This window comes from Colletes latitarsis, chromosome 2 (genome assembly GCF_051014445.1).
Source record: "Colletes latitarsis isolate SP2378_abdomen chromosome 2, iyColLati1, whole genome shotgun sequence".
Lineage (NCBI taxonomy): Eukaryota > Metazoa > Arthropoda > Insecta > Hymenoptera > Colletidae > Colletes > Colletes latitarsis.
The window spans coordinates 6,353,120-6,377,238 of NC_135135.1; the positions used below are offsets into that span (position 1 = coordinate 6,353,120).

The window sequence follows — 24,119 nt, forward strand, 5'->3', positions numbered from 1 at the left end:
GTTCGGCCACCCTGAGAAAAATTTTAGTGGGAGGTTCTAGAGGCCAAAATAAGACGAAAATCAAGAATACTAATTTGTTGATGTAGATTTCGTTAAAAAGTTATTAACGTTTAAAGTTCCGCCCGTACTGAATTTTTTTCTAGAAAGTGGGTAGGATTTCGGGGGTAGGTCTATTCATCAAAAATTATTGTAATTGACCCCCGCAAACGAAAATAATTTTTCCAAAACGATTTGAAATTTTTTAATTTTGTCGAAAAATTTCAGCACCTACCCCCTGTCGATTTTTCTTAAAAATTCGTTTTTGATTTTTAGTAATTTTATTTGACGCCCTACAGAAAAGTTGCGAAATACTTTTTTATAGGTACCCATGAGCTCTACTTCAGAAAAAAGTTTCATTGAAATATATTCAATATTGTAGGAATATTGGCTGTTTGAAAATTTGACCATTTTTATATGTTTTTTCTCATTTTACGGGATCAAAGAACAACTTTTACATTATTGTTAATATTTCTACATATTCTACACCAAAATACGCGTTGTTTGCCTTTTTAAACATTAAAATCGTTCAATCCGTTCAGAAGTTATGGTGTTTTAAAGATGCGCATGAAATTTCGGGGAACGATTTCTGGCCTGAAATTAGATTTTCGGTAAGGAATTTTTTTCTCGAAAATGCGTAGGATTTCGGGGGTATGTGTAACGATCAAAAATAATTGTAATTGACCCCCGCAAACGAAAATAATTTTTCGAGAGCGATTTGAAAGTTTTTAATTTAATTGTTAATAACTTTTTAACGAAGCCTCCATCAACAAATTGGTATTCTTGATTTTCGTCTTATTTTAGCCTCTAGAATGCCCCATTAAAATTTTTCCCAGAGGTGGCCGAACACCCTGTATACATCTAACTTTGGTCACTTTCATAATAATTGACACAATTTTTTGCCATCTTTTTTACAACTTTGCAATAGTAGCATTTAGGACACTGAATTTTAAGGACCAAAAACGAGTTTTGGTGACCTCGAAAATAGTACATTCGTTATTAAAATGGTTACCTGCTTCTTCTTTTGTAGAAAAATCTAATTTTTTGACCTATTAACACACTCTTCTTTATTATTCCACAGCTATAAGGGATTAATACATAAGGGATTAATGGGATCCACCTGTTGCCACGTACACATATATTTAATGAATTAAATATTACCATACAAATATACAAGGTATATACAAAACGATCTCCATACAATACCGGGTGGGCGTTTCTAAAGACTATGTTACGTAACAGATCGCAAAAACAATGAGGGCATATTTTACAAATATTTTACACGCATTTGCATTTTCCGTTTCGACTCGCGTTCAATATTTCTTCTCAATAAAAGGCTATTTGTTCGCAAATCTTTCTCTTTTCCCGAGATACTATTTCTTCGGAAAATTCCATTTTACGAGAACGATAATGAAATTTATTCGATTAGTAGCAAATAGTACAAAATTAATTTTCAACCAGCATACGAATTCCCGAGAAATTAAATTTGAATTCTACGTTTCTCGGGAAATAAAAATTGTCGCGAAATCAGAAACGCGTTCCTTTCGACTAACACCTTCTCGGCAACGCACAGTAAATACATCTACCATGACCATGCTACGTCGAAACGTCATTATAGATTGTCCAGCTTAACACTATTTCTATCAAAGGTGTCGAAACACACCTTTCGAAATTGTAATTTAAAATTGTTTTCTAAGCTTAATTATTTGTCCTTTATAAAATGATACTAAAAATAATTTTCATTAGCAATTATCAGTCAAAAGATACCATTTGGTCGAATAAAACCGCAGTAGAAATAGCGTTAAACACGAAATCAACGGTATTTATAAATAAAATTTCATCGATTTATTTATTTAATTCGTAGCTTGACGTTCGACGAAAATCTCGCACAATTGTCTTCGACGAACTGCAGATGATCGTGCAAGTATGTATTTTTCATTGAAAATAATTAGAAGTTTAACAATTTAAGAACTTCAAACACACGTAATACATATTTTTTTAAATCCAAGAAAAATATCCCAGTGAGCCATAATTTTAAACAAGCAGTAAAATACATGCGGAGAATTCTGCTGGTCTAGGAAAATCGATCTTCCAAATTAAAAAATTTCAAGACACATTCTACGTGTTTTTGAAAATAAAAAATAGAAAAAATATATCTAGAAATTATTTGTTAAGTTTAATAATTTGTCCTCGATTGACTTTCTGATTTTTTCTACAATGATTATTAAATTAATTTTATTGTTTTTCAAACATTTCCACAGCTATTTGGGTCAAAATGCATTTTAAAGAAATAGCTATGCATAAAGTCACGAAAGAAACAGTGAAACTACTTAATTTTTTCAAATAAAATTTGTATTCTACTTTCTGCTATTTCAACGCTATGGCGCGTCCTAATATGGACAACTTGAAGATGTTTTTGTAAGAATTGTTTTTGATATACATCGACAATTTGTACGGACTAAACAGAAACAGTATTTCTTGTGCATTCCTTGCATAAACATCCGCAGTTTAATCATAGCTTTCATCGCATTAGCGCGAGCTTCAAAGAAGCGATTCATATCGGACGAACGCAGAAAAAGGAAAGAAACTCGATTAATTAATGACTTCTTCAGCTCGACCCGTTGCGCTCGCTAACTTTCCAATTCAACTACTTCCGCGTGGCAGTTATATAATTTTCTAGATCTCCGCCATAGAGGAACTGCAGGAGATTAGCTCAGATTTCTATCGAGGTTATATCCTTGCTTTCCTAACAACAAGCTTCCTTAATTTACGAGAACACTGCACAGTCTTTCCGTCGAAATTCTACGAGTCTCGACAAACGCTATTCCGCCTAAAATTAGATCCACAAGTTATTCTTTCGGATTAATAATATTCTTACAAGGTCGATCATAATTTTTCTATGAAAAGAAATTTACAAATATACTTTGTACAGAGCTATCGTTATTCCGATAGTTCCAATAGTTTATTCGCTTCATCTTTTAATCAATCGTCGTACGACTCTTTTGACAAAAGAAACTTTTTCAATTTAAAAAAAAACCACTAAATACAGTCTTTCCATTATTCCATAGAAATACTACAAAATTTGTCAAGTTACTCCTAGATACAAGTCCAACAATTGATTCATTTGTTTTTTAAATTTAACAATATTCGAACAGGGTAGATTTTGAATTTTCTAAGAAAAGAAGCTTTCTTAATCTACAAATACAGGGTGTTCGGCCACTACTGGGAAAAATTTTAATGGGAGATTCTAGAGGCCAAAATAAGACGAAAAATCAAGAATACTAATTTGTTGATAGAGGCTTCGTTAAAAAGTTATTAAGGTTTAAAGTTCCGACCATACTGAATTTTTTTCTAGGAACTGGGTAAGATTTCGAGGGTAGGTCTATTCATCAAAAATTATTGTAATTGACCCCCGCAAACGAAAATAATTTTTCCAGAACGATTTGAAATTTTTTTTTTCCGTCTAAAAATTTCACACATTCTCGATTTTTTTTCTCGTAAGTGGATAGGATTTCGAAGGTATGTGTATTCACCAAAAATGATTGTAATTGAGCCCCGTAACCGAAAATAATTTTTGCAGAACGATTTGAAATTTTTGAATTTAATTGTTAACTTTTTAACGAAGCCTCCATCAACAAATTGGTATTCTTGATTTTCGTCTTATTTTGGCCTCTAGAATCCCCCATTAAAATTTTTCCCACGGGTGGCCGAACACCTTGTATACTTTATACAGACCTTCCATTGTTACTCCATGCAAATTCTACGAGTCTTTGCAAACTACACCATCTAATTATGGATCCAGTAATTAATTCTCTTCGTCTTCTAGTCGATCAACGTTCTTACGACTCTTTTAACAAAAGAAATTTTCTTAATTCGTAAGAAAATTCTATACAGTCCCTCCAAAACCTGTCCACGACCAGACGTAGGCCCAACAATCGATTCACTTTGTTCTTTCAGCAATGTTTTCACAAGATCAGCGTTAACTCTTTCAACAAAAGAAGCTTTCTCAATTTACAAAAAAACTCTTTCTTCGCGCAACCAACATTTTTACAGAATCGATGCCAACTGTTCTAACAGAAGGTACCTCCTTACTTTACATGAACACTTTGTACAGTCTTCTCGATGCAATTTACTCGAATATACAGCCAGGATATAAATCGCGAGCGGTTCGTATAGACTCGGAATCGACAAATGTGCTCTACGATACGCATGGGTATTGAAAAATGTTAATGGTCGCATCATATGAACTCCGTGACGAAAATCTTTTTGAAATCGGGCGCAGAACCGCCGATGTCGTGCCTGCAGATGTCCCCATTGTCCAGGTAACTGACTCCCGAATTGGTAAGGATGCTCTTCAGGCTCTCTATCGACAGATCGGGCAGTTTACCGTCCACGGTCAGCTTATCCAAGTCGTTCATCGAGTAGCCAGGCCCTATCCTTTTCTGCTTTAGGTGATAGGATTGTATGCTCGGCTTCGTGTCGTCCGTCTTGCTCCTCCTCTCGTCGCGGTCGTTCGTCCCGTTCTCGATGATCCTCGGCGTGAAAGATCGCATGTTGACCTTTACCTCACTGGCTCTCTTCGAGGGCAACAGCTCCACCTGCAAAACAGGACGTTCTCACGATCCTCGTTGTGCAACTGCTCACCCGACGAAAGGCCAATAAAGTGCTCGACCGAGTAATTCCTAAGTTCTTCGCGCCTTTCAGGATAAATACACGAGTAACGGGAGGATCGAACCGATTTACAGGCTGACTGGAAAGTGTGCATCTAGGAGATGCGTGTTTTTATACTGGAACGAATGTGACGGTAACCCGGTGCACAGGAAAATAGCTGGGAAGATCTTTGTACAGCAGTTTTTGTAGCCTTGATCTCTGCTTAATCCATTTATATCATTCACACACAGTTCACCTTTAAAGAAACGTTCGCAGGAGGTTCAATTCCACACAAAACGAGCATGGTAAATTAGTATTTATGTCTACGTTTTCGTGGTAATTGTCTAAACATTGTATTTTCTACTATTTTAGAAGTCTGAAATTGTTACTTTAAGTATAAATGGGCTGAAACGAGTTTTATCTACTTAAAGGAAGCTAATGGCATCGGATACACAGTATTCAAGTATTATTTCACGCAAAATGAGTCGACGAAATTTTGTGGATAAAGTAAATTAGTATTTCTGTCTACGTTTTCGTGGAAATTATCTAAACATTGTATTTTCTAATATTTTAGAAGTCTGAAATTTTTACTTGGAGTTTAAATGGGTTGAAACGAGTGTCATCTAATTAATTTTGGAAGTTAGTATGATTAGATGCACAGTATTCAAGTATTATTTCACGCAAAACGAATCGACGAAATGTTGTGAATAAAGTAAATTAGTATTTATGTCTATGTTTTCGTGGAAATTGTCCAAATATTGTAATTTCTACTGTTTCAGAAGTCTGAAATTTTTACTTTGAGTATAAATGAGCTGAAACAATTGTCATCTAATTAATTTAGGAAGCTAATGGCATCAGATCCACAGTATTCAAGAAGCAGGAAATTATAGCAGGATAAGTAATCGCCCAGGTATTGTAATTTCTAATATTCGTGAGGTTTCGAAATTTTAATTTCGGCATAAATGTATCGGAATACGTGTCGTCTAGACGATCCAGGAATTAGATGTGCAGTATTTAGTCACGAGATCCTGTAATTATTCCCATTACACGGATAGGATCGTGAAATTCCTTAATGATGCATTGTGATGCGATCGGTTCTAAGTTTCGTGTACATAATATCTCATTAATTCAGTTTTGGAGCGAGTGTACATGGACGGAGTATTCTGTTCGACAAGATTACGAGGTAAATTGAGGAATTTATTATTCAAGTATTGCACAGTACTTGGCAAGCATAGATAGCTTGAAGATTAATCGAAAGATAAATGAAACGCTTAGATAGTTAGACTACCTGTTAACTCTTGACAATATTCAGGAATCCATAGTTAAAATTTCAATTCTAATTCCGTGAGAATCTTAATTTTTCAATGAGAAAATTGCCATTTAAATTGTAATTCCGTCAGAACCTTGACTTTTCAGTGAAAAAATTACTATTTAGTAGACTTTACGAACCTACGTTTTATGAGAAGGAAGACGATGACAGTTTAAATTATAATTTTATCAGAACTTTAATTAAAAATTACCATTTCGTAGAGATTTCGCAAATTCACGTATCATAACAAGAAAGATGATTATTGCTTTAATTTCATCAAAATCTTAATTTTTTGTGAAAAATTGTCATTTCGTAAAGGCTTTGCCAATTTGCATACTATAAAAAGAAGAATAATAGTAGTTTAAATTGTAATTCCATTAAAACCTTGACTTTTCAGTGAAAAAATTGCTATTTAGTAGACTTTACGAATCTACTGTTTATAAGAAGGAAGTCGATGACAGTTTGAACTGTAATTTTGTCAGAACTTCAATTCTTCAGTGAAAAAATTGTCATTTTGTAGAGACTCTACGAATCTACGTTTCACAAGAAGAAAGACTACTATAGTTTAAATATTAATTCTATCAGAATCTCAATTCTTTAGTGAGAAGGATGCCATTTGGTAGAAATTTCGCGAATTTACATAGTCTAAGAAGGAAGAGATGATTACAGGTAAACTTCGTGACACAGAGAAGAGCATCAGGAATGTTACCTTAGTTCCCTTACGTTGGAAATATTCAAAATCGTCGTTTGCCACGGTGGTGACGGAGCAACAGCTTCTGCTTCGACTTCTGCAAGAGCTCATTGTGTCAAAGTCCCCGTTTTCCATATCGCAGCTCTCGTCGTCGGAGGTTTCGTATCCGTCTGCACCTCCCTGGACCTCTTGTTTTTGCGCAGTCTGTTGCTCTTTCCTCTGATCCTGCTTCTTCAAATCGTACGACCTTGAGTCGAGGATTGGTCGATGATACCTAAGAACGTGATCAATCTTGTCAAAACGAAGCGATTCCCTCTCGTGAACCGCAACGGCTGAGTTACGTTAGCTTCAAACGATAGAATCTCGAATTTTCTTTCAAAGAAGAAGTTGGATAGTAGTTTCTAACGTAGTGATTATAATTTTACGAAGTTCGAAACGTGGGACCAACTAATTCAAAGCTTTCTGTCAGGCGTGTAAGGCGTTATTTATAAAGTAATGAACTTGCAGGGTAGAAGTAGTAAGAATTAGAATCGAAAAAACTGATTATTAAAGTAACATGACACGGACTTTGAAAGTAAAAAACGAAGGGAATTTTATTTAATACAGTCGAGTATCGGTTTAAAAGTTTATGAAAGAAATATTAGGAGAGATTCGTAAGTGCTTTAGTCATAGTATTTCTGCATTATTTAAAGGGAACCTAAAAAAAGTTATACTAACAAAGTGTGATGACCTTGATAAAAACACATTAAAATTGTCCAAAACTGGTGACTCAATTTTAATTAAAGAAGATCTTCAAAGTACTGCTTTGTCATTTCTCACAATAACTATCACTTTTGCTTTTTACATACAACACTGGCACATCTAGAGGAGCTCAAAAAAGGGGGGGGAGGGTTGATGATTATTCAACATTAAACGATTTCAAATAAACGACAACCAAATATCAGAATTCTTTCTCATATCCACTATTGATATTAATATATCTCACATTCGATACTTCAATTTTTACACAAAAAAAAAAAATTTTTACTTTTCGATACCATATATAATATGTTACAGGGACACGATCGGCTAAAGCAGCGATTCTCAACCAGGGCGATAAATTTTTACAAATCAACATAGTTTTGCGTATATTAGTTTTTCTCGTTTTAAATTCGAAAAATAAAGAAAAATAAGGCTTCGAATCTAATGAAAGGAATCGCCAGGAATTAACACTGTCTCGATATTGTGTCTCATCGGTAGATCGTTGTTATTTCCATAACAAACACAAGGATTATATTAAATAAACAAGGTATGTGAAATTAATTTACGAAAGGATCGTAGACAAGAGATTAAGAGAAGAAAGCAATCGAGGAAGAAAGGTTGAGAATCGCTGGGCTAAGGACTCGTAGACGTGTGCTCACGATTGGCATCTAGCATGATCGAAGCTCTGATTTCTCCGCAGGGCGATTCTAGGGTAGCGCTGCTGCTGTTCCAGGTTATTATCCAATCCCACGATTAAATTCTCCAAACCCAGCACGCTCCTCGCGTGTCTTCTCGGCGGTTCCTCTCGTATCTCGTCCAGACTTTTGGTAAACTTATGTTTGCTGCAGGGATCCTCCAGCTGGACAAGGTTCTCCATGTTCTGTCCAAAGACGTCCGTGCTACCGATTTTCCGGCGACAGATAGGCAGCTCCTGGAAACTCTCGTTCGGTCTTGGACGCTTGCTTTGTTGTTCGATCGTGATTTTTTTCGGTGCTTCGACCGTGTTCGCGTCCTGACGCGGCTCGAAAGTTGAACTGGTGATGGACGACAGCTCAGCGGGAAGAGAAGCGTAATTGCTATCCTCGTTTAGGGACTGCGTTCTGGGATAATGCTGTATGCCCATTGTGATGGTTCCAGTCTTTCCTGCAAAACAATTTTCCTTTAGGACCCACGTATTTGCAACGATAAAGGAAAAGATAGGAACGTGAGACTAGACACATGGGCGAATTTATTTCAAATAGTAATTTAAAAATAATCGTTTCGAATAATGTTAATTAGTATTTTATATCATTAGCCAATGATCCTTCTTCGACAAAATTTGCAGAGGACAAAGTATTTTCAGCATTATCGTTATTGTTTTGATCTGGAACAAAACTTCCTTTCAAACACAGCATTCATCTTTAAAAAATCATGAAACTCTGAATAAATCGTGTTGATGGAAACCATGTAACTAAAATATGTAGATTATTAAACGGTCGAAAACCCAGTCAGATGCAAATAAAATTAATTTACAGTATTGTAAAATCTTTAAACGAAAATTCTGTTTATAATTATAAAAATATACAGTATACAGGGTGTTCGGCCACCACTGGAAAAAATTTTAATGGGAGATTCTAGAGACCAAAATAAGACGAAAATCAAGAATACTAATTTGTTCATGGAGGCTTCGTTAAAAAGTTATTAACAATTAAATTCAAAAATTTCAAATCGTTCTGGAAAAATTATTTTCGGCTGCGGGGGTCAATTATAATCATTTTTGGTGAATAGACATATCCCCGAAATCCTGCGCATTTTCGAGAAAAAAATTCTTGATTTTCGTCTTGTTTTGGCCTCATGAATCCCCCATTAAAATTTTTCCCAGGGGTGGCCGAACACCCTATATATTTACTAGTTGTTAGCTTCAGTTTTTAACGAAATACATAATTTATATGCCACATTTTATCTGATTACTGACCTTGTTAATCATTTCCAAGTTCATAAAGATTGAATTATTACTATTATCATAATTAAATTCACTTATTTGAACGGAAACTCCGGTTACTTAAGTGAAAGATTAGAATTAATGGGAATAATCGCACTTTTAATATATGAACTGCTTGTCCTTCGTCATATACAGTGAACGTTCGATATATGATCGATCTGATCTACTGCATAAATGCCCGGTGTTCATCCCCACTACTGAGACTCTTTTCTACTTTCGACAGTCGACGTGGGATATTTCTATAATTGAAATCGATCCATCTACTCCATAACCGTCTGGCTTTGAGTCCCAATTTCCGGGTATGTATCCACCTTTTATTGTAAATGGAATTCCGCTGTATATCAATTTTTTAATTTAAACCTGTTCTCGGATTTTCTAGGGCAAAAAATAAAATTCCTCTACTGCTTCTATATAAAGACTTATATAAAAGAAAGTTTTATGAAGCGAACCTAGATTGATACAGAACTTTATATTCTTGCTTATAGCGCGCAGCAAATGTAGAACAAAATAAAGTTTCCGCTTGAGTATCGACATTTTCTAAATAACAGTCAACGGAATCGATCGCGTTCTATTTGATCGAACGAACATTATAACGGGTTTGGCGAGGAAGCGTTGCTGGTTTCTAACTCGAATATATGTTTTTTGATAAAAGGAAAAATTCTTTAAATATTATATAGCACTGTCTTTTTATAGCTTTATGTATAGGATACTTTATATAAACAAGTAACTGTTAGAACCAGTACAGAAATATTCTACGTACTTTATTTAACGATTCTATGTAAAAAATAATATATAGTTTCCTATAAAAACGAATAAAAATGAATGTGTCACGCTAAATATCGTCCATCTGTTTTTATTTGTAAAACTTAAACATTAATTTAAAAATTACGTATATTTAATATTTTATCGAAAGTCCTCTATTAGTTTTTACAGCTTTTAATCTGTTATACGAGATTTTCAGTATGATTGCTTGAAATTTGTATACACTGACCAAATGAAGAACCAAATACATTATTTATGAAACACCAATTAACATTATTTGAAATGATTATTTTTAAATTATTATTTGAAATAAATTTTGTCCAGGTCTGTTCGCAGATACAGTTGCGTGAGTTATACCTATTTTTCAGTTTGGTTATAACAGTTAGATATCCTGAATAAATAGGTACAATTAAAATACTAAAAAAGTAAGTGGAAAAATTCATTTACCTCTGTTCTGATGATTATGTAATCGTCCGTAGAGGCTTCCGTTAGTCAATGGAAACTTTAAGCCATGATTTAGGTTCAGCTGCAACTTGTACTCGGCGTCCTGCTCGAAATGACGAAACTTGCCGTCTATACCACCTGAAATGGAAGTATAACAGAATTTTTGTCTATGAAAATACTCACGACCTATTAACGCGATTCAGATTTTCAAAAGCGAAGAAGAATCATTTTATAATATCTTCACAATGAGAAGTTATTCCATTAATAATTAATTGACCATTTGTCAATTTGGGACACAATCAGACAGTTTCAGATACAATCAGCAGTAGTAATCTTTCTGTTTTTTCGTAAATTAATTAACAAACGATACGATTAAGTATTCCTGATATGTACTTAAACTTAAATTATGTCAACATACATTTCTATATCATTCTTGAATTGTATTTAATATATTCTATTTTTTTTATTACGAGTTCGTTTCGATCATCTTTATTAAAAAGAAAATTGACTGCTGCTATTTGTTGCTAATTACCACCTGTTTCGATCACTGAAATATTTTTTAACGGACAAAAATGGCAAGAATAATCAACGTACAAAATTATCATCAAATGTTTTAATTAAAAAATTCCAAAATTTGTTTAAAGATGGAATTAAAAAGTTGACGGATAGAAAATAGTCGTAGAAAGCGACGATACAAAGTAAACGCATGTATTAATGAAATTTAGTGTGACATTATGGGATTGACAGCGTGTTAGTGGAGTGCAAGGAAAAAATGAATCGCAAGAGTAAAAGGGAAATTAACCGCGCGGTATGTGGTTAGCCTGATTACGAGACTGCGGCTTGTAATATAATTAGTATTTCTACTTGACGATGACGGGTCGATGCATCTTTTGCAGCTGATTCCCACGCGTGCAGCTGTTCGTGAATTTTTCATTCTGAAATCGATGCCATCCTCCGACGCAGAAATACCACGGAACAAGAGAATCCTGTTCCATCGATCGTATTACCCGATTAGGGCATACCAAAAATCGTTTCTCGATACTTGAACTCACGGTAGAGGAAGTGCAACATATTTAGAATTCCAAAGTATTAAAACAACCACTGATATTATTTAATTTTTAACACAGCAAATAACAGAAGAATTTTTATATTCTCGACTCGATCTGCAGAATAAAAGAGCTTCGATTTGCAAAAATTAAAGTTCAAAGATTCAAAACTTTAAAGTTTTTATTATCTACTCGTTTGCTCGATAATTCTATGATTTCGTATCAATGTGTCACCGTTTCAAATATAAACATATTACTAATACCGAAGATAATGTAATTTAGAACATTGTTTATTCGTCATGTAAATTACAGTAACGATAGTAACATTAAAGTAAATTTTAGGGCTTATTGACTTTTGATTTTTCGTTATTACTGCCAATTTGAAATATAAAAGTTTATTAATTTCTCTATCATATTATACAATTTGTTTCTATTCTCTGCTATAATTTTTCATTTACCTTGAAGAGACTGGTACTTCAAACATATTGCACTTCCTCTAGAATAACATAAATCGGTGGTGTCAAACATGACTTACCAAATACAATTTTTAAAAAGCAGCAAGGAACCAATTATTGTTCAAAATATGTTTTCCTATAATTTTGCATTATCAAAAAATCACATTGAGTGACTCGCAAGAACATTTTGTTTGCTATGATTTGTTTCGACGAGTGTTTTTAGTTTGATAACAAGGAACTATAGTTTTCATGCATCGATTTAATAATATCCAGGCTTACCGTGCGACAATCTTCTCGCGTGATCTTGCTTCGTGTAGACCTTGGCTACGTACCGACAAAACATTTTGTCGAAGAGCGCCAGGAACACTGGTAACAGGGTATCTTTCACCAGGGGTAACCAAGTCGCGAGATTTTGGGGTGTACAGAAATCCATGAGGAGCTTTGGCATGATGGATATCACCTGTGAACGAATAACCACGTTATTCGAGTAAATTTTCATACAAATAATCCTTTATCACAAACTGCAATAACAAATTGTCTCCGTTGAATTCATTAGAACCCCTTAATTGAAGGTCGAGAATTTTTTATACAAAATCTACTGGATTAACCCTCGGACAGCAGTATCAGTGGGTACATTTTGTCCCAAAGTCTGGATTTTATTACAAATTTTGCACTATTCGTTCAACTCTTTGAAAATCAAATTCATCTTTATATTTTAAAGTACGTGATTTTGTTGGTTTGATAATCGATTTTCCAACTACGAATTCCATAGAAGTCCGTCAATTATGCGCGAAACATATGTTAGTTGACTTTTCAGATCATAGGCATTTAGATGTAATTAATGATATTGCTGCAACTGTTTCCCCTGACAAATTATCACCATTATTATATGAATGAATATATGAAATTACCATCAGCTGCTTAGTATTCATATTATACTTCAAACGTATGTTCGAACTAATAGTCTCTATCAAACAAAGAACGTGGTACGATATATGAACGAAAAGTATACCGATATGCTTTATGAATTGGGTGTATGCAACGGAAACTTAGTGAAAGATACAATGATTATTTTACTACCTAGGTTTAATGTATCCTTCAATCGCATTTCAACGAGTCCTGACATTGTATCGTGTGCATAAATATTACACCGTATGATAAAGTCGAATGAATTTGAGGTGGATTTTCAATTAACACTGCTACTTTAAATCGATTTTATTCTATTCACTTTATTCTTCCTTGAATTATTTTATTTTTAATAATTCTTCATCTATTTTATTTAAATATTAATGGATCAAGTAACCCTTTAAGATTTAATAGAAATCGTTGTAAAATTTCATTTCATTTTATTTATTAATTTCATTATTATTATACAATTTTTTTATTATTTAAGAGACCCAGCCAAGTTTATTAGCAAACCCAATAATTACATCTGAACATACTAAACCGGAATGATTTCTTTATTCGCATATTCTAAGCATTTCTAGGCTCACATTAGATTTTCGATAAAGAATTTTTTCCCCGAAAAGGCGTAGGATTTTGAGGATTTGTGTATTCACCAAAAATGTTTGTAAATGACCCCTACAACCGAAAATAATTTTTCCAAAACGATTTGAAATTTTTTGTTTTCGCTGGAAAATTTAGACACCTACCCCTTGTCGATTTTTCATAAAAATTCGTTTTTCGTTTTTAATAAATTTGGTTGGCGCTGTACAGAAAAGTTGTTTAATACTTTTTTGTAGGTATCCATGAACCCTAGTTTCCACAAAAATTTCAATGAAATATATTCACTATTGTAAGAGTTATGGCTGTTTACAAATTGGACCATTTTTATGGGGTTTTTCTAATTTTGCGGGGTTAAGGAACAACTTTTGGAATATTTTTGGTATTTCTACATATTCTTGATTAAAATACGCGTCGTTTGCATTTTGAAACATTAAAATCGTCTAATCCGTTCAGAAGTTATGGCATTTTAACACTAAACCTACCGGCACTTCATGTATACCCATTCCTACCATGATCGGTCAAATGACCTGTCTTTCTTTCTCTCTTTTACAAGGCAACGTACTTATAATTTGTGCATTATATGTATAGAAACTTGTGTTTTGATGTTTATTCGTAAGATATCCTTCTTATTTATGTTAAAAAGATTTTTAATTTTCATCGGATAGAAGATAAAACGCCCTTGAAAAGGAATTTTGTTCCAAGTCGATACCGTAGTTAGTTCTAGAGAAAACACTTATTTAAGAAAAAGTACTGGCTAGTAATTACGCAAACATCTTGTATTTAAATTTAAATTAATTTTCAATTAAATAAACAATTTATAATCTAGTTTTATCGTACACTAGTCGTACGATCAGTAGAAATTGCTGAAACGTCTTTGGGTATGTAGCGTCAAAGTAAATTTCAAAATAAACATAGAAGATAGCAAAAATTATAGTAGGTAATATGATCATTAGGTAGAGGATGAAATGCCCTTTAAAACGAGCGTTCGAACAAATCGATAGCTTTATTAGTTCCGGAGATATAGCGATTTTAGTTTCAAGTCGATGCGGTGGCTAGTTCCGGAGATAGAAGCGTCCGAAGCGTTTGCTTACGTTTCATTGAGATCAATGAACACGCGCGCGTGAAAATAGTAAACAGTGCGTAGTAAATTCTTGGAAATACTACGCCCGGCTCTAGGTCACTTGATCACGAGTCACGTACGAGACAAAGAGGTCCAGCGCGACGCGTCAGACGGAGACAGAGATAGTCAAATTAAGAAAAATACCCCTTTACATAAATTACGATATCTCAAAAACGAAAAGTCGGATCGACAAAAACCAAAAACCATTTTAAAGAGGAAGCTTTGTCGCTGCCAACGGTGGCTCAATTATGAAGAAAATATTAATAGTTTCGAAACTGCACGTAATTAAAGTTTTAGTATTTTTAATGTGCGTTAATAGCCTTTTCTAAGGTGGAGAGCGGAATTTAAAAAATTACCTTTTACATAAATTACGATATCTCGAAAACGGAAGGTCGGATCGACAAAAACCAAAAACCATTTTAAAGGAGAAGCTCTGCCGCTGCCAACAATGGCTCAATTATTAAAAAACACTAGTAGTTTCGGAACTGCACGCGTCTAAAGTTTAACTATTTTTAATATGCGTTGTTAGAGTGTTCTAAGACAGTGGAAACTAAAAATTCTCTCCTTTCGTCTTTGCTATACATATAGTTCCTATATACATCGGAAATTAACCAGAATTTGGTACCAAATTTTGTCCAGTTTTTTACAAAAAACCATAAATCATTCAACCGGTCAGATAACCGGTCATGGTAGGCAAGACAGACTACATATTTTTCTCAGAAAACAAACAATAAGAATGGAAGTGGATATTGTAAAATTCATTGTACGTATGCTATAAGAAAAGTCGTGAAGTTAAATGGCGCTAAAATAATATTGTGTGTTGGAAATTCTCAACGAAATTTTAAAAACGGTCATTTAACCGGTCGCGGTAGGTTTAGTGTTAAAGATACGCATGAAATTTTAGAGACATTTCTGGTCGGAAATTAAATTTCCGGTAATGAATTTTTTTCTCGAAAATACGTAAAATGTCGGTGATATGTCTATTCACAAAAAGCAATTGTAATTAGCCTCCGTAACCAAAAATAATTTTTTCGAAATTATTTGAAATTTTTTAATTTCACCACCTGCCCCCTATCGATTTTTCTTAAAAATTTGTTTCTGATTTTTAATAAATACAATCATGGGTAATGTAGTAATACAATTTATTAATCAAAAATAAAATATATAAAATTGCTGCTTTATTCGTCAACTGTTTAGTATCGACGTCACTGCTGGATGCATATGGCTGTGATTTCTTTGTTTGTGTGAAATATATTCCGTAACACTTACCGAAGAATAGTCGGGGTTCGAGTATTCGGACAGTCCGGATAACCGGAACTCGTATACCCACATATTTTGTATCCTTTCAACTAACTTATACGATGTATATATTGAATACATTCTGTATTTTCAAAGTGAATGCTCATTATATTTATTAAGCGAATCCATGGACCTAGTTTATTTAAAATCAAATTTAAAATATAATACTTCTCAATCTGTATATATGGGTGACATTTTCACTAAGGAGGTGAGAAAATTAATTCTCAAGATTGAATATGTTAAAAAAAATAAATCTAGATAGGACTCTTGAATTTTAATTGTCTAAAAACAAAATTTCGGTTTCGAGGGCAATTTGAAGAGTTTGGTCTAACAGTAAAACCGTTAAATAAATTTTATCGAAACGATTCAAACAAAAACAAGATTTCCTGAGCGAATTAATTTTGATCGCCTGATGGCATATCGCAAACAGGGGAAGCTTGGAAGATTAAAGTCCTGTGAGTTTTGAGTTTATGCAAAATATGCAGAAATATTTGTACTTAAGTTTAATAAAAACAATTTCGGTAATAATATTTTGTTTTTTTATGCGATGCAAATGAGTTAGTTGGATCAGATTCAGCTTTCCAAATAGGATCGCGAGGGATGTTTTCCCCGACACGCATGACATCGATCTATTTATCGACGACGGCCGCGTAGAAATCGTGTCAGGATCAGTCGCGGCTTTCGCTGGGCAAAAAGGAGCGGAATGCAACTGCATCGCATGCAGCTAATTGTTCGACTCGTCAGCCCTGGACGCGTCGATAAACAACCGACGCGTGCGCTCCTGTAATTTCGCAGGCGCGCTAATGAAACGAGAGAGAGAACAAAGAGAGAACGTGACGAGGGAAACGTCGAAACGTCGTTGGTCTTACGTGTCCGCTATACTTTCGATTTTAATGATCCACAATTTCCACAGTGAAAACTCCGACTCGGTCGCGCTTTCAAAAGCGCGCGCGTTTCGCGCCAGAGACCCACGGGTTTCCTCACGTGTTCCATGCACGTAACATGGACGACATTTTCGTCGTAACAGCGCACCAAGGGAACCGTAATTGTCGTTGATCGTGTTTAAAAATTCTTTTTCGTTTTAATTTTGGAAAGGGAAACAAAACATCGAAATTGAAACTAGAACTACCGACAATTATAGTGTATTTATTTGTATCAAAGAAATTAAAACAATAGATACCTGACGAAATGTATAATGCAATGGAAATGAGTACTTATTCATTCTCTTATAGAAAATTACGGTAAATTTTCAAAAATCCAGTCGCGTAAATTTTTTAGAATTTGTATTAGAAATTACGGTTGGGTCATTTTGACTGCTTTGATAGTTCTAGTGTTAAAGAAAATAATTATTATATTAGATTGGTGCATATAAAATATCAGATTTCATAAAAAATGACTACTCTCGGTATATGTAGGTATATTAACACTACAACTACCGACAATTATAGTGTATTTATTTGTATCAACGAAATTAAAACGATAGATACACGAAGAAATGTATAATGCGATGGAAATGTGTGTTTATTCATTCTCTTATAGAAAATTACGGTTTTTCAAAAATCCAGTCGCGTAAATTTTTTACAGTTTCTATTAGGAAGCACGAATGGGTTATTTTGACTGTCTTGGTAGTTCTACTGTTAAAAAACGCGATACACTGCGGAACGAAAATATAGCATACTTTGAAATAAATCTAATTTTTCTTATACAGGGTGTTCAGCCACCCTTGGGAAAAATTCTAATCGGAGATTCTAGAGGCCAAAATAGAACGAAAATCAAGAATACCAATTTGTTGATGGAGGCTTCGTTAAAAAGTTATTAACGTTTAAAGTTCCGCCTTTATTAAATTTTTTTCTCGAAAATGCATAGGATTTCGAGGGTCTGTGTAACGACCAAAAATGATTGTAATCGACCCCTGCAAACGAATATAATTTTTCCAGAATTATTTGAAACTTTTCAATATCACCAAAAAATTTCAGCATCTACTCTCTGTCGATTTTTCTAAAAAATTAGTTTTCGATTTTTAATAAATTTGTTTGACGCTGTACAAAAAAGTTGTTTAATACTTTTTTGTAGATACCCATGAGCCTTACTTCAGAAAGAAGTTTCATTGAAATATATTCACTATTGCAGGAGTTATGGCTGTTTGAAAATTAGCCCATTTTTATGATGTTTTTCCAACTTTACGGGGTTAAGAAACAAGTTTTCAAATATTCCTGGAATTTCCACATATTCTCCACTAATATACGCATTGTTTGCCTTTTTAAACATTAAAATCGTCCAATCCGTTCAGAAGTTATGGCATTTTAAAAATACGCATGAAATTTTGGAGAAACATTTCTAACCTGAAATGATATTTTCGGTAAGGAATTTTTTTCTCAAAAATGGTTAGGATTTCGAGGGTATTTCTATTCACTAAAATTCAGAAATATTTTTTCCAGAACGATTTGAAATTTTTTTTTTCCCCGAAAAATTTTCCAGTCGCTATGGAACTTTAAACGTTAATAACTTTTTAACGAAGCCTCAATCAACAAATTGGTATTCTTTATTTTCGTCTTATTTCGGCCTCTAGAATCTCTCATTCAAATTTTTTCCAAAGGTGACCGAATACCCTGTATAAACCATTCAGATTACAAAATTTCTTAATTTTTAATCGATTTATGACATAATTATGTATCTGATTCTTTCAGACCGATTATCCAAAAAATCGATTATCGAAACGTATTTATCTTCGAATTCATTCGGATAATCGACGCTCTATTGTATATGGAAGTTATCGAATAATATTCGTGGTCTTTGATAATAAAATAAAATTCAGATTTACGTCATGACAGTTGTAATATATGTATACATATGTCAGTAATTATGAAAGTGGATTACGGAGTCAAAAATTTAGAAAAATTAAATGTGTCGTTTATTTTGTGATACGCCGACCTACATTATGGAATACGAGGAAGAATATTAAAAATTATTGACCTAGACTAGTTCATAATCATGCTAATTGTGTGTAAAGTGCAAATTGCACTTTGCAGTTACATACTGAAGAAGAACTGAATGTTACGATAGCAACGCTTGCGACGACTGAGATACATTAACAGTTCGCCAACGAAGATAAGTCAATTTTCACCTGTATTCTGTCTTTGTTATCAGAAAATTAATAGATTGTTTCTATTATCAGCGTTAACATGCAACGCAGTCATTTTTGGTTCGAACGTTGAACATCGAACATCGAGAAGTAATGAAAAAACTATTCTGTCTTCTAAAAACCGTTTGCAGTATTACACAATGGCAATAAATATAGTAAAAAATATGACGAACGTTTAGAATATATTTGTGAAACCCATGCAGTCGACGTGTCAAATATTTTGTGCAAAAATCGTGGAAATATGCAATGAAGGGTACAGTTGTGTTTGTATCGAATACTTTTTATAGAGATTTGACTTAATTTTGTGGATAAATCGTAAAGTTATAAATATGTATATTTTCAAATAAAGGTAGAAATTCGTTAGGTCTGCCATTCTACTGAACTTTGGAATTTTTGTTCGAAACACAATAATTTGTCTGTAAAAATATTTAAGATTTAAGCATTTCAGGCTAGATTCTGATTATCTCAAACACAAATACATATAGCCTACATATTATTCACATCCGATATATCCGTGAAATAAACTTATTCTCTACGTTGGCTAATTTTATGTAGTTAAATAAACAAAGTCTGATCTTCCTTTTCTAAACAGAAAAAATTCTATATTTGTTCTATATTATAAATACTGTTGCAGAGTGTCAATCTGACAATTTAAACAATTTGCTTTTTAAAAAAACCAGAAATAATCTTTTTCCGTGCTCAGACTAGAGCAACTCCTTAAACCAAACAAAGAAAAGTGAAAGTTTGTTAATTCGTCGAGCAACGAAATTCGTGTATACGAATTATATAACAATATTTCAGAAACAAGATTTTCACGATACATTCTAAATTTTTGCATAAATATCTACCGTTTTCTGCTCTCAATTACCCAACGATGTAATTTTGATTCTTTCGCGAATGAAAGAAGAAACAGAGTCTCCCACCGTTGCAACCTTCGTTTTTCAACCATCGTAATTAAATCTCAGACGATACATTTTCTGCTCCAAATGTCTCGATAAATACGGCTGCCGTGTACTTATAGCGCATATTTTTTCTCTCTCTTATCCCTAATGTCCGACCCTACTTCCATCGTTTTCTCTCTCTCATTCGCGAGTTTCACCAATCAACTGCAGTCGCGAACTCGTGCTGAATCCGTAACTAGCATGTTCGTTTTACTTTGCTTTAATTGTTCGAGAGAACGCAGGCGTCACGCTGCACGCGTCCGAACATCGTGTAGAATTTGATCGATTTTTAAGGCATGTATCTGGGTGAACATCTTAGTTTCCCTTTAATCGAGGTCGACTCGATCGGACGCCATTTGTTGCGATCGTTCAACGGGACTAAATAGACTTTGTCAAAAAAAACCAAGCTTAGAGCTTGTAATAATTTACTCGTAAAGAAACATGATCTTTAAAATTTTCCTCCTTTCTAGGTCCCTTCAATTTAAAATTAAAATATAATATATAATTTGATTTCCAAATTGATAAGTATTCGTTTCTCGCTTCTAACCTGTATAAATAGGGTACAAGCAACGATCTTTATGGTGTTAAAATTCTTTGTTAAAGTCTAAATGTTTCATATTTCAAGTTTTTAGTGTACTATCAGTTTTTTCCTCTATATTTGGTTAATAACAGTATTTTTTTAAATAAAATTAAGTAGGACAATGCAATTTCGTTTTATTTTATTCATATATAGGGTGTTCGGCCATCCCTGGGAAAAATTTTAATGAGGGATTCTAGAGGCCAAAATAAGACGAAAATCAAGAATACCAATTTGTTGATGGAGGCTCAATTAAAAAGTTATTAACAATGAAATTCAAGAATTTTAAATTGTTCTGGAAAAATTATTTTTGGTTGCAGGGGTCAATTATAAGTATTTTAAGTGAATAGACATATCCCTGAAATCCTACCCACTTTCGAGAAAAAAAATCGAGTAGGTGTTAAAATTTTTTGGCAGAAAAAGAATTTTTCAAATCGTTTTAAAAAAATTATTTTCGGTTGCAAAAGTCGATCGCAATCATTTTTGGTCATTACACATACCCCCGAAATCCTACGCATTTTCGAGAAAAAAATTCCTCACCGAAAATCTAATTTCAGGCCAGAAATCGTTTCCCGAAATTTCATGCGAATCTTTAAAACGTCATAACTCCTGAACGGATTGGACGATTTTAATTTTAAAAAACGCAAACAACGCGTATTTAGATAAAGAATATGTAGAAATTGCAAAAATATTCGAAAAGATGATCCTTGACCCCGTAAACTGAGAAAACCCCAATAAAAATGGTCGAATTTTCAAACAGCCATAACCCCTACAATTGTGAATATATTTCAATGAAACTTTTTTCTGAAGTAAAGCTCATGGGTACCTACAAAAAAGTATTAGGCAACTTTTTTGTAGGGCATCAAACGAAATTACTAAAAATAAAAAAGGAATTTTTAAGGAAAATCGACGGGGGGTAGGTGCCTAAATTTTTCGACGAAAAAAAAAATTTCAAATCGTTCTGGAAAAAATATTTTTGGCTACGGGGGTCAAATATAACCATTTTTGGTGAATAGACATACCCTCAAAATCCTAACCATTTTCGAGAAAAAAAATTCCTCACCGAAAATATAATTTCAGATCAGAAATGTCTCTTCAAAATTTCATGCGTATCCTTAAAATGCCATAACTTCTGAACGGATTGGACGATTTTAATGTTTAGAAAGGCAAACAATGCGTATTTTAGTGGAGAATATGTAGAAATTCCAAGAATATTTGAAAAGTTGTTCCTTAACCCCGTAAACTGAGGAAAACCCTATAAAAGTGGTCCGATTTTCAAACGACCATAACTCCTACAATAGTGAATGTATTTTAATGAAATTTTGGGGGAGAAGTAGAGCTTATGGGTATTCATAAAAAAGTATTAGACAACATTTCCGTACAGCGTCAAACAAATTTATTAAAAATCAAAAACTAATTATTTAGAAAAATTGACAGAGTAGGTGCTGAAATTTTTTGGTGAAATTGAAAAGTTTCAAATAATTCTAGAAAAATCATATTCGGTTGCAGGGGTCGATTACAATCATTTTTGATGAATAGACATACCCCCGAAATCCTACTCACTTTCGAGAAAAAAATTCGTGTAAGTGGACGAATTTTATTAATAATTTTGTTAATAACTTTGTAACAAAACTTCAATCAACAAATTGGTATTCTTGATTTTCGACTTATTTTGGCCTTTAGAATCTCGCATTAAAATTTTTCCCAAGGGTAGCCGAACACCCTGTATGTAAAAAGATACATACTTAATAATAAAGAAAATACAATATCAAAAATTAGGCGTGTTATTCCAATGCTTCGCTTTCGCAAGATCCACTTATACATTGCGTCATCTAATTTATGATCAGTTGCTGTTTTTAAACTATTATCTAATTCCTGTTGAAAATTTAACAATTTTAATTCACTACTTTTATTGTTTCTAGTCGTGAATCTTCCAATATTGTATTCTTTTGCTAAATTAGAGGCACTTTTACTCTTTTTTAAACGTTTAATAATATCCAACTTTTTTTCTAATTTCAGCAGCACTATATTTCTTTTAACACTCATCGTATGAGTGAAATCTATACGTATGAACACACTAAATTCAGACAAGATATTAAATTCGGTCATTTAAAGGATACGTGTCCCACAATATAAACATTGTTAAATACATAGCTAAAATACGTACATATTTTACTAATTCTATATTCGGATAATCGGTCTTTCGAATTATCGGCATTCAGATAATCGACATTCGGATTATCGACGCTCTACTGTACTTTTAATTTAAGAAAGTTTATTATTCATGACTTTTCACTTCACTCGAGTGTTAAACATGCTGGAAAATTGAGATCTTTGAAGAAGTGTAGTTTCTCAAGATAATACATTCAACAGATATTCCATTAACAGAGATCATCCTCGGATCACGCGAACAAATAAAAACAGAAATTTAATTCTGTTATGGTGAATAATTCAATATAAAAATAGATATCGCGAATATAACAAAATTAAAATAGTATTTTATCGTGAAACGCATATTTTTAGGTCTCTTTTGGTAATTTTTTGACGAAAAACTATACAAATTTTTTATACAAGTAAAATATCAATAATTGAACACAGTAAAAGAAATGTTATGTTATACTTTCCATGATTTTACACGAAAACTGAGGAAAGACTTTTAATTCAAACGAATCTCATAATAGCAAGTAAACACTAAAATGAAAGAGAATAGTCAATAATTTAAAAAAATATGAAACAAACAATGGGTTTGGACAGGGTTTTGAGATTTTGCACATATATTTTTTAAACTAATTTCTTCAAAGAAAATTGATCTTTTGGAATGTTTAACTTTAAACTTGTTAATATCAACCGAATTTCACACACTAATGGAGCTCAGCCGTAGTAAATAATAAAAAACAACGTGTTTCAATTTGCACGCTAATTTGCGGCATGAATTATTTACGAAACGATATATTGAACTTTCGCGATGATAAAAATTCTCGCAAATCGGCTCACGAAACTGTGTATAGAATAAACAGAAAAATAGTTACGCAACGATGAAAGTTCGGACAGATATCCTTCAACTTATGTAAAAGTTAATATCGCCGCGAGAAGGGTTGCAGTCGCTTAGGAAATCGCAGCTGTCTGAATCTACATGAAATTATGCGCAAAATGAATTACATGCGAGCAGTACGAGCGGTTCGAGATTACGAAGTTTTAATTCGCTTCGTAACCAACGGATACGAAATCGAAACTAGAACCTTAATTAGAGAACACAACGACTTTGGAACGTGACGTGCATGCGTGCATAATGCCTATACAGGGTGTACCGAAAGCAACTCTCTCTAGGAAAGGGAAACCTCGAAATATCGTCCCATTAACACAGTGAAACTGTTCACGGACGATCTAATAAAATTTCCAATTTCACTAGGCCTTCTCAC

General features: G+C 33.4%; 1 protein-coding gene across 2 annotated transcripts in view; it reads right to left on the minus strand.

The window, feature by feature from the left end:
• Positions 1-895: 895 nt before the first annotated feature.
• Positions 896-24,119, minus strand: part of LOC143348706 (uncharacterized) — a 61,491-nt gene continuing 38,267 nt past the window's right edge. The window contains exons 4-8 of one of the 2 annotated variants that reach the window (XM_076779265.1): positions 12,395-12,575; positions 10,618-10,752; positions 8,087-8,570; positions 6,705-6,960; positions 896-4,634 (exon numbers count right to left, since the gene is read on the minus strand). In XM_076779265.1, coding sequence (XP_076635380.1) covers positions 4,275-4,634; positions 6,705-6,960; positions 8,087-8,570; positions 10,618-10,752; positions 12,395-12,575 — 1,416 coding nt within the window. In that variant the 3' untranslated portion in view covers positions 896-4,274. The remainder of the gene's footprint in view (positions 4,635-6,704; positions 6,961-8,086; positions 8,571-10,617; positions 10,753-12,394; positions 12,576-24,119) is intronic. The other variant, XM_076779275.1, reaches the window with a different exon arrangement.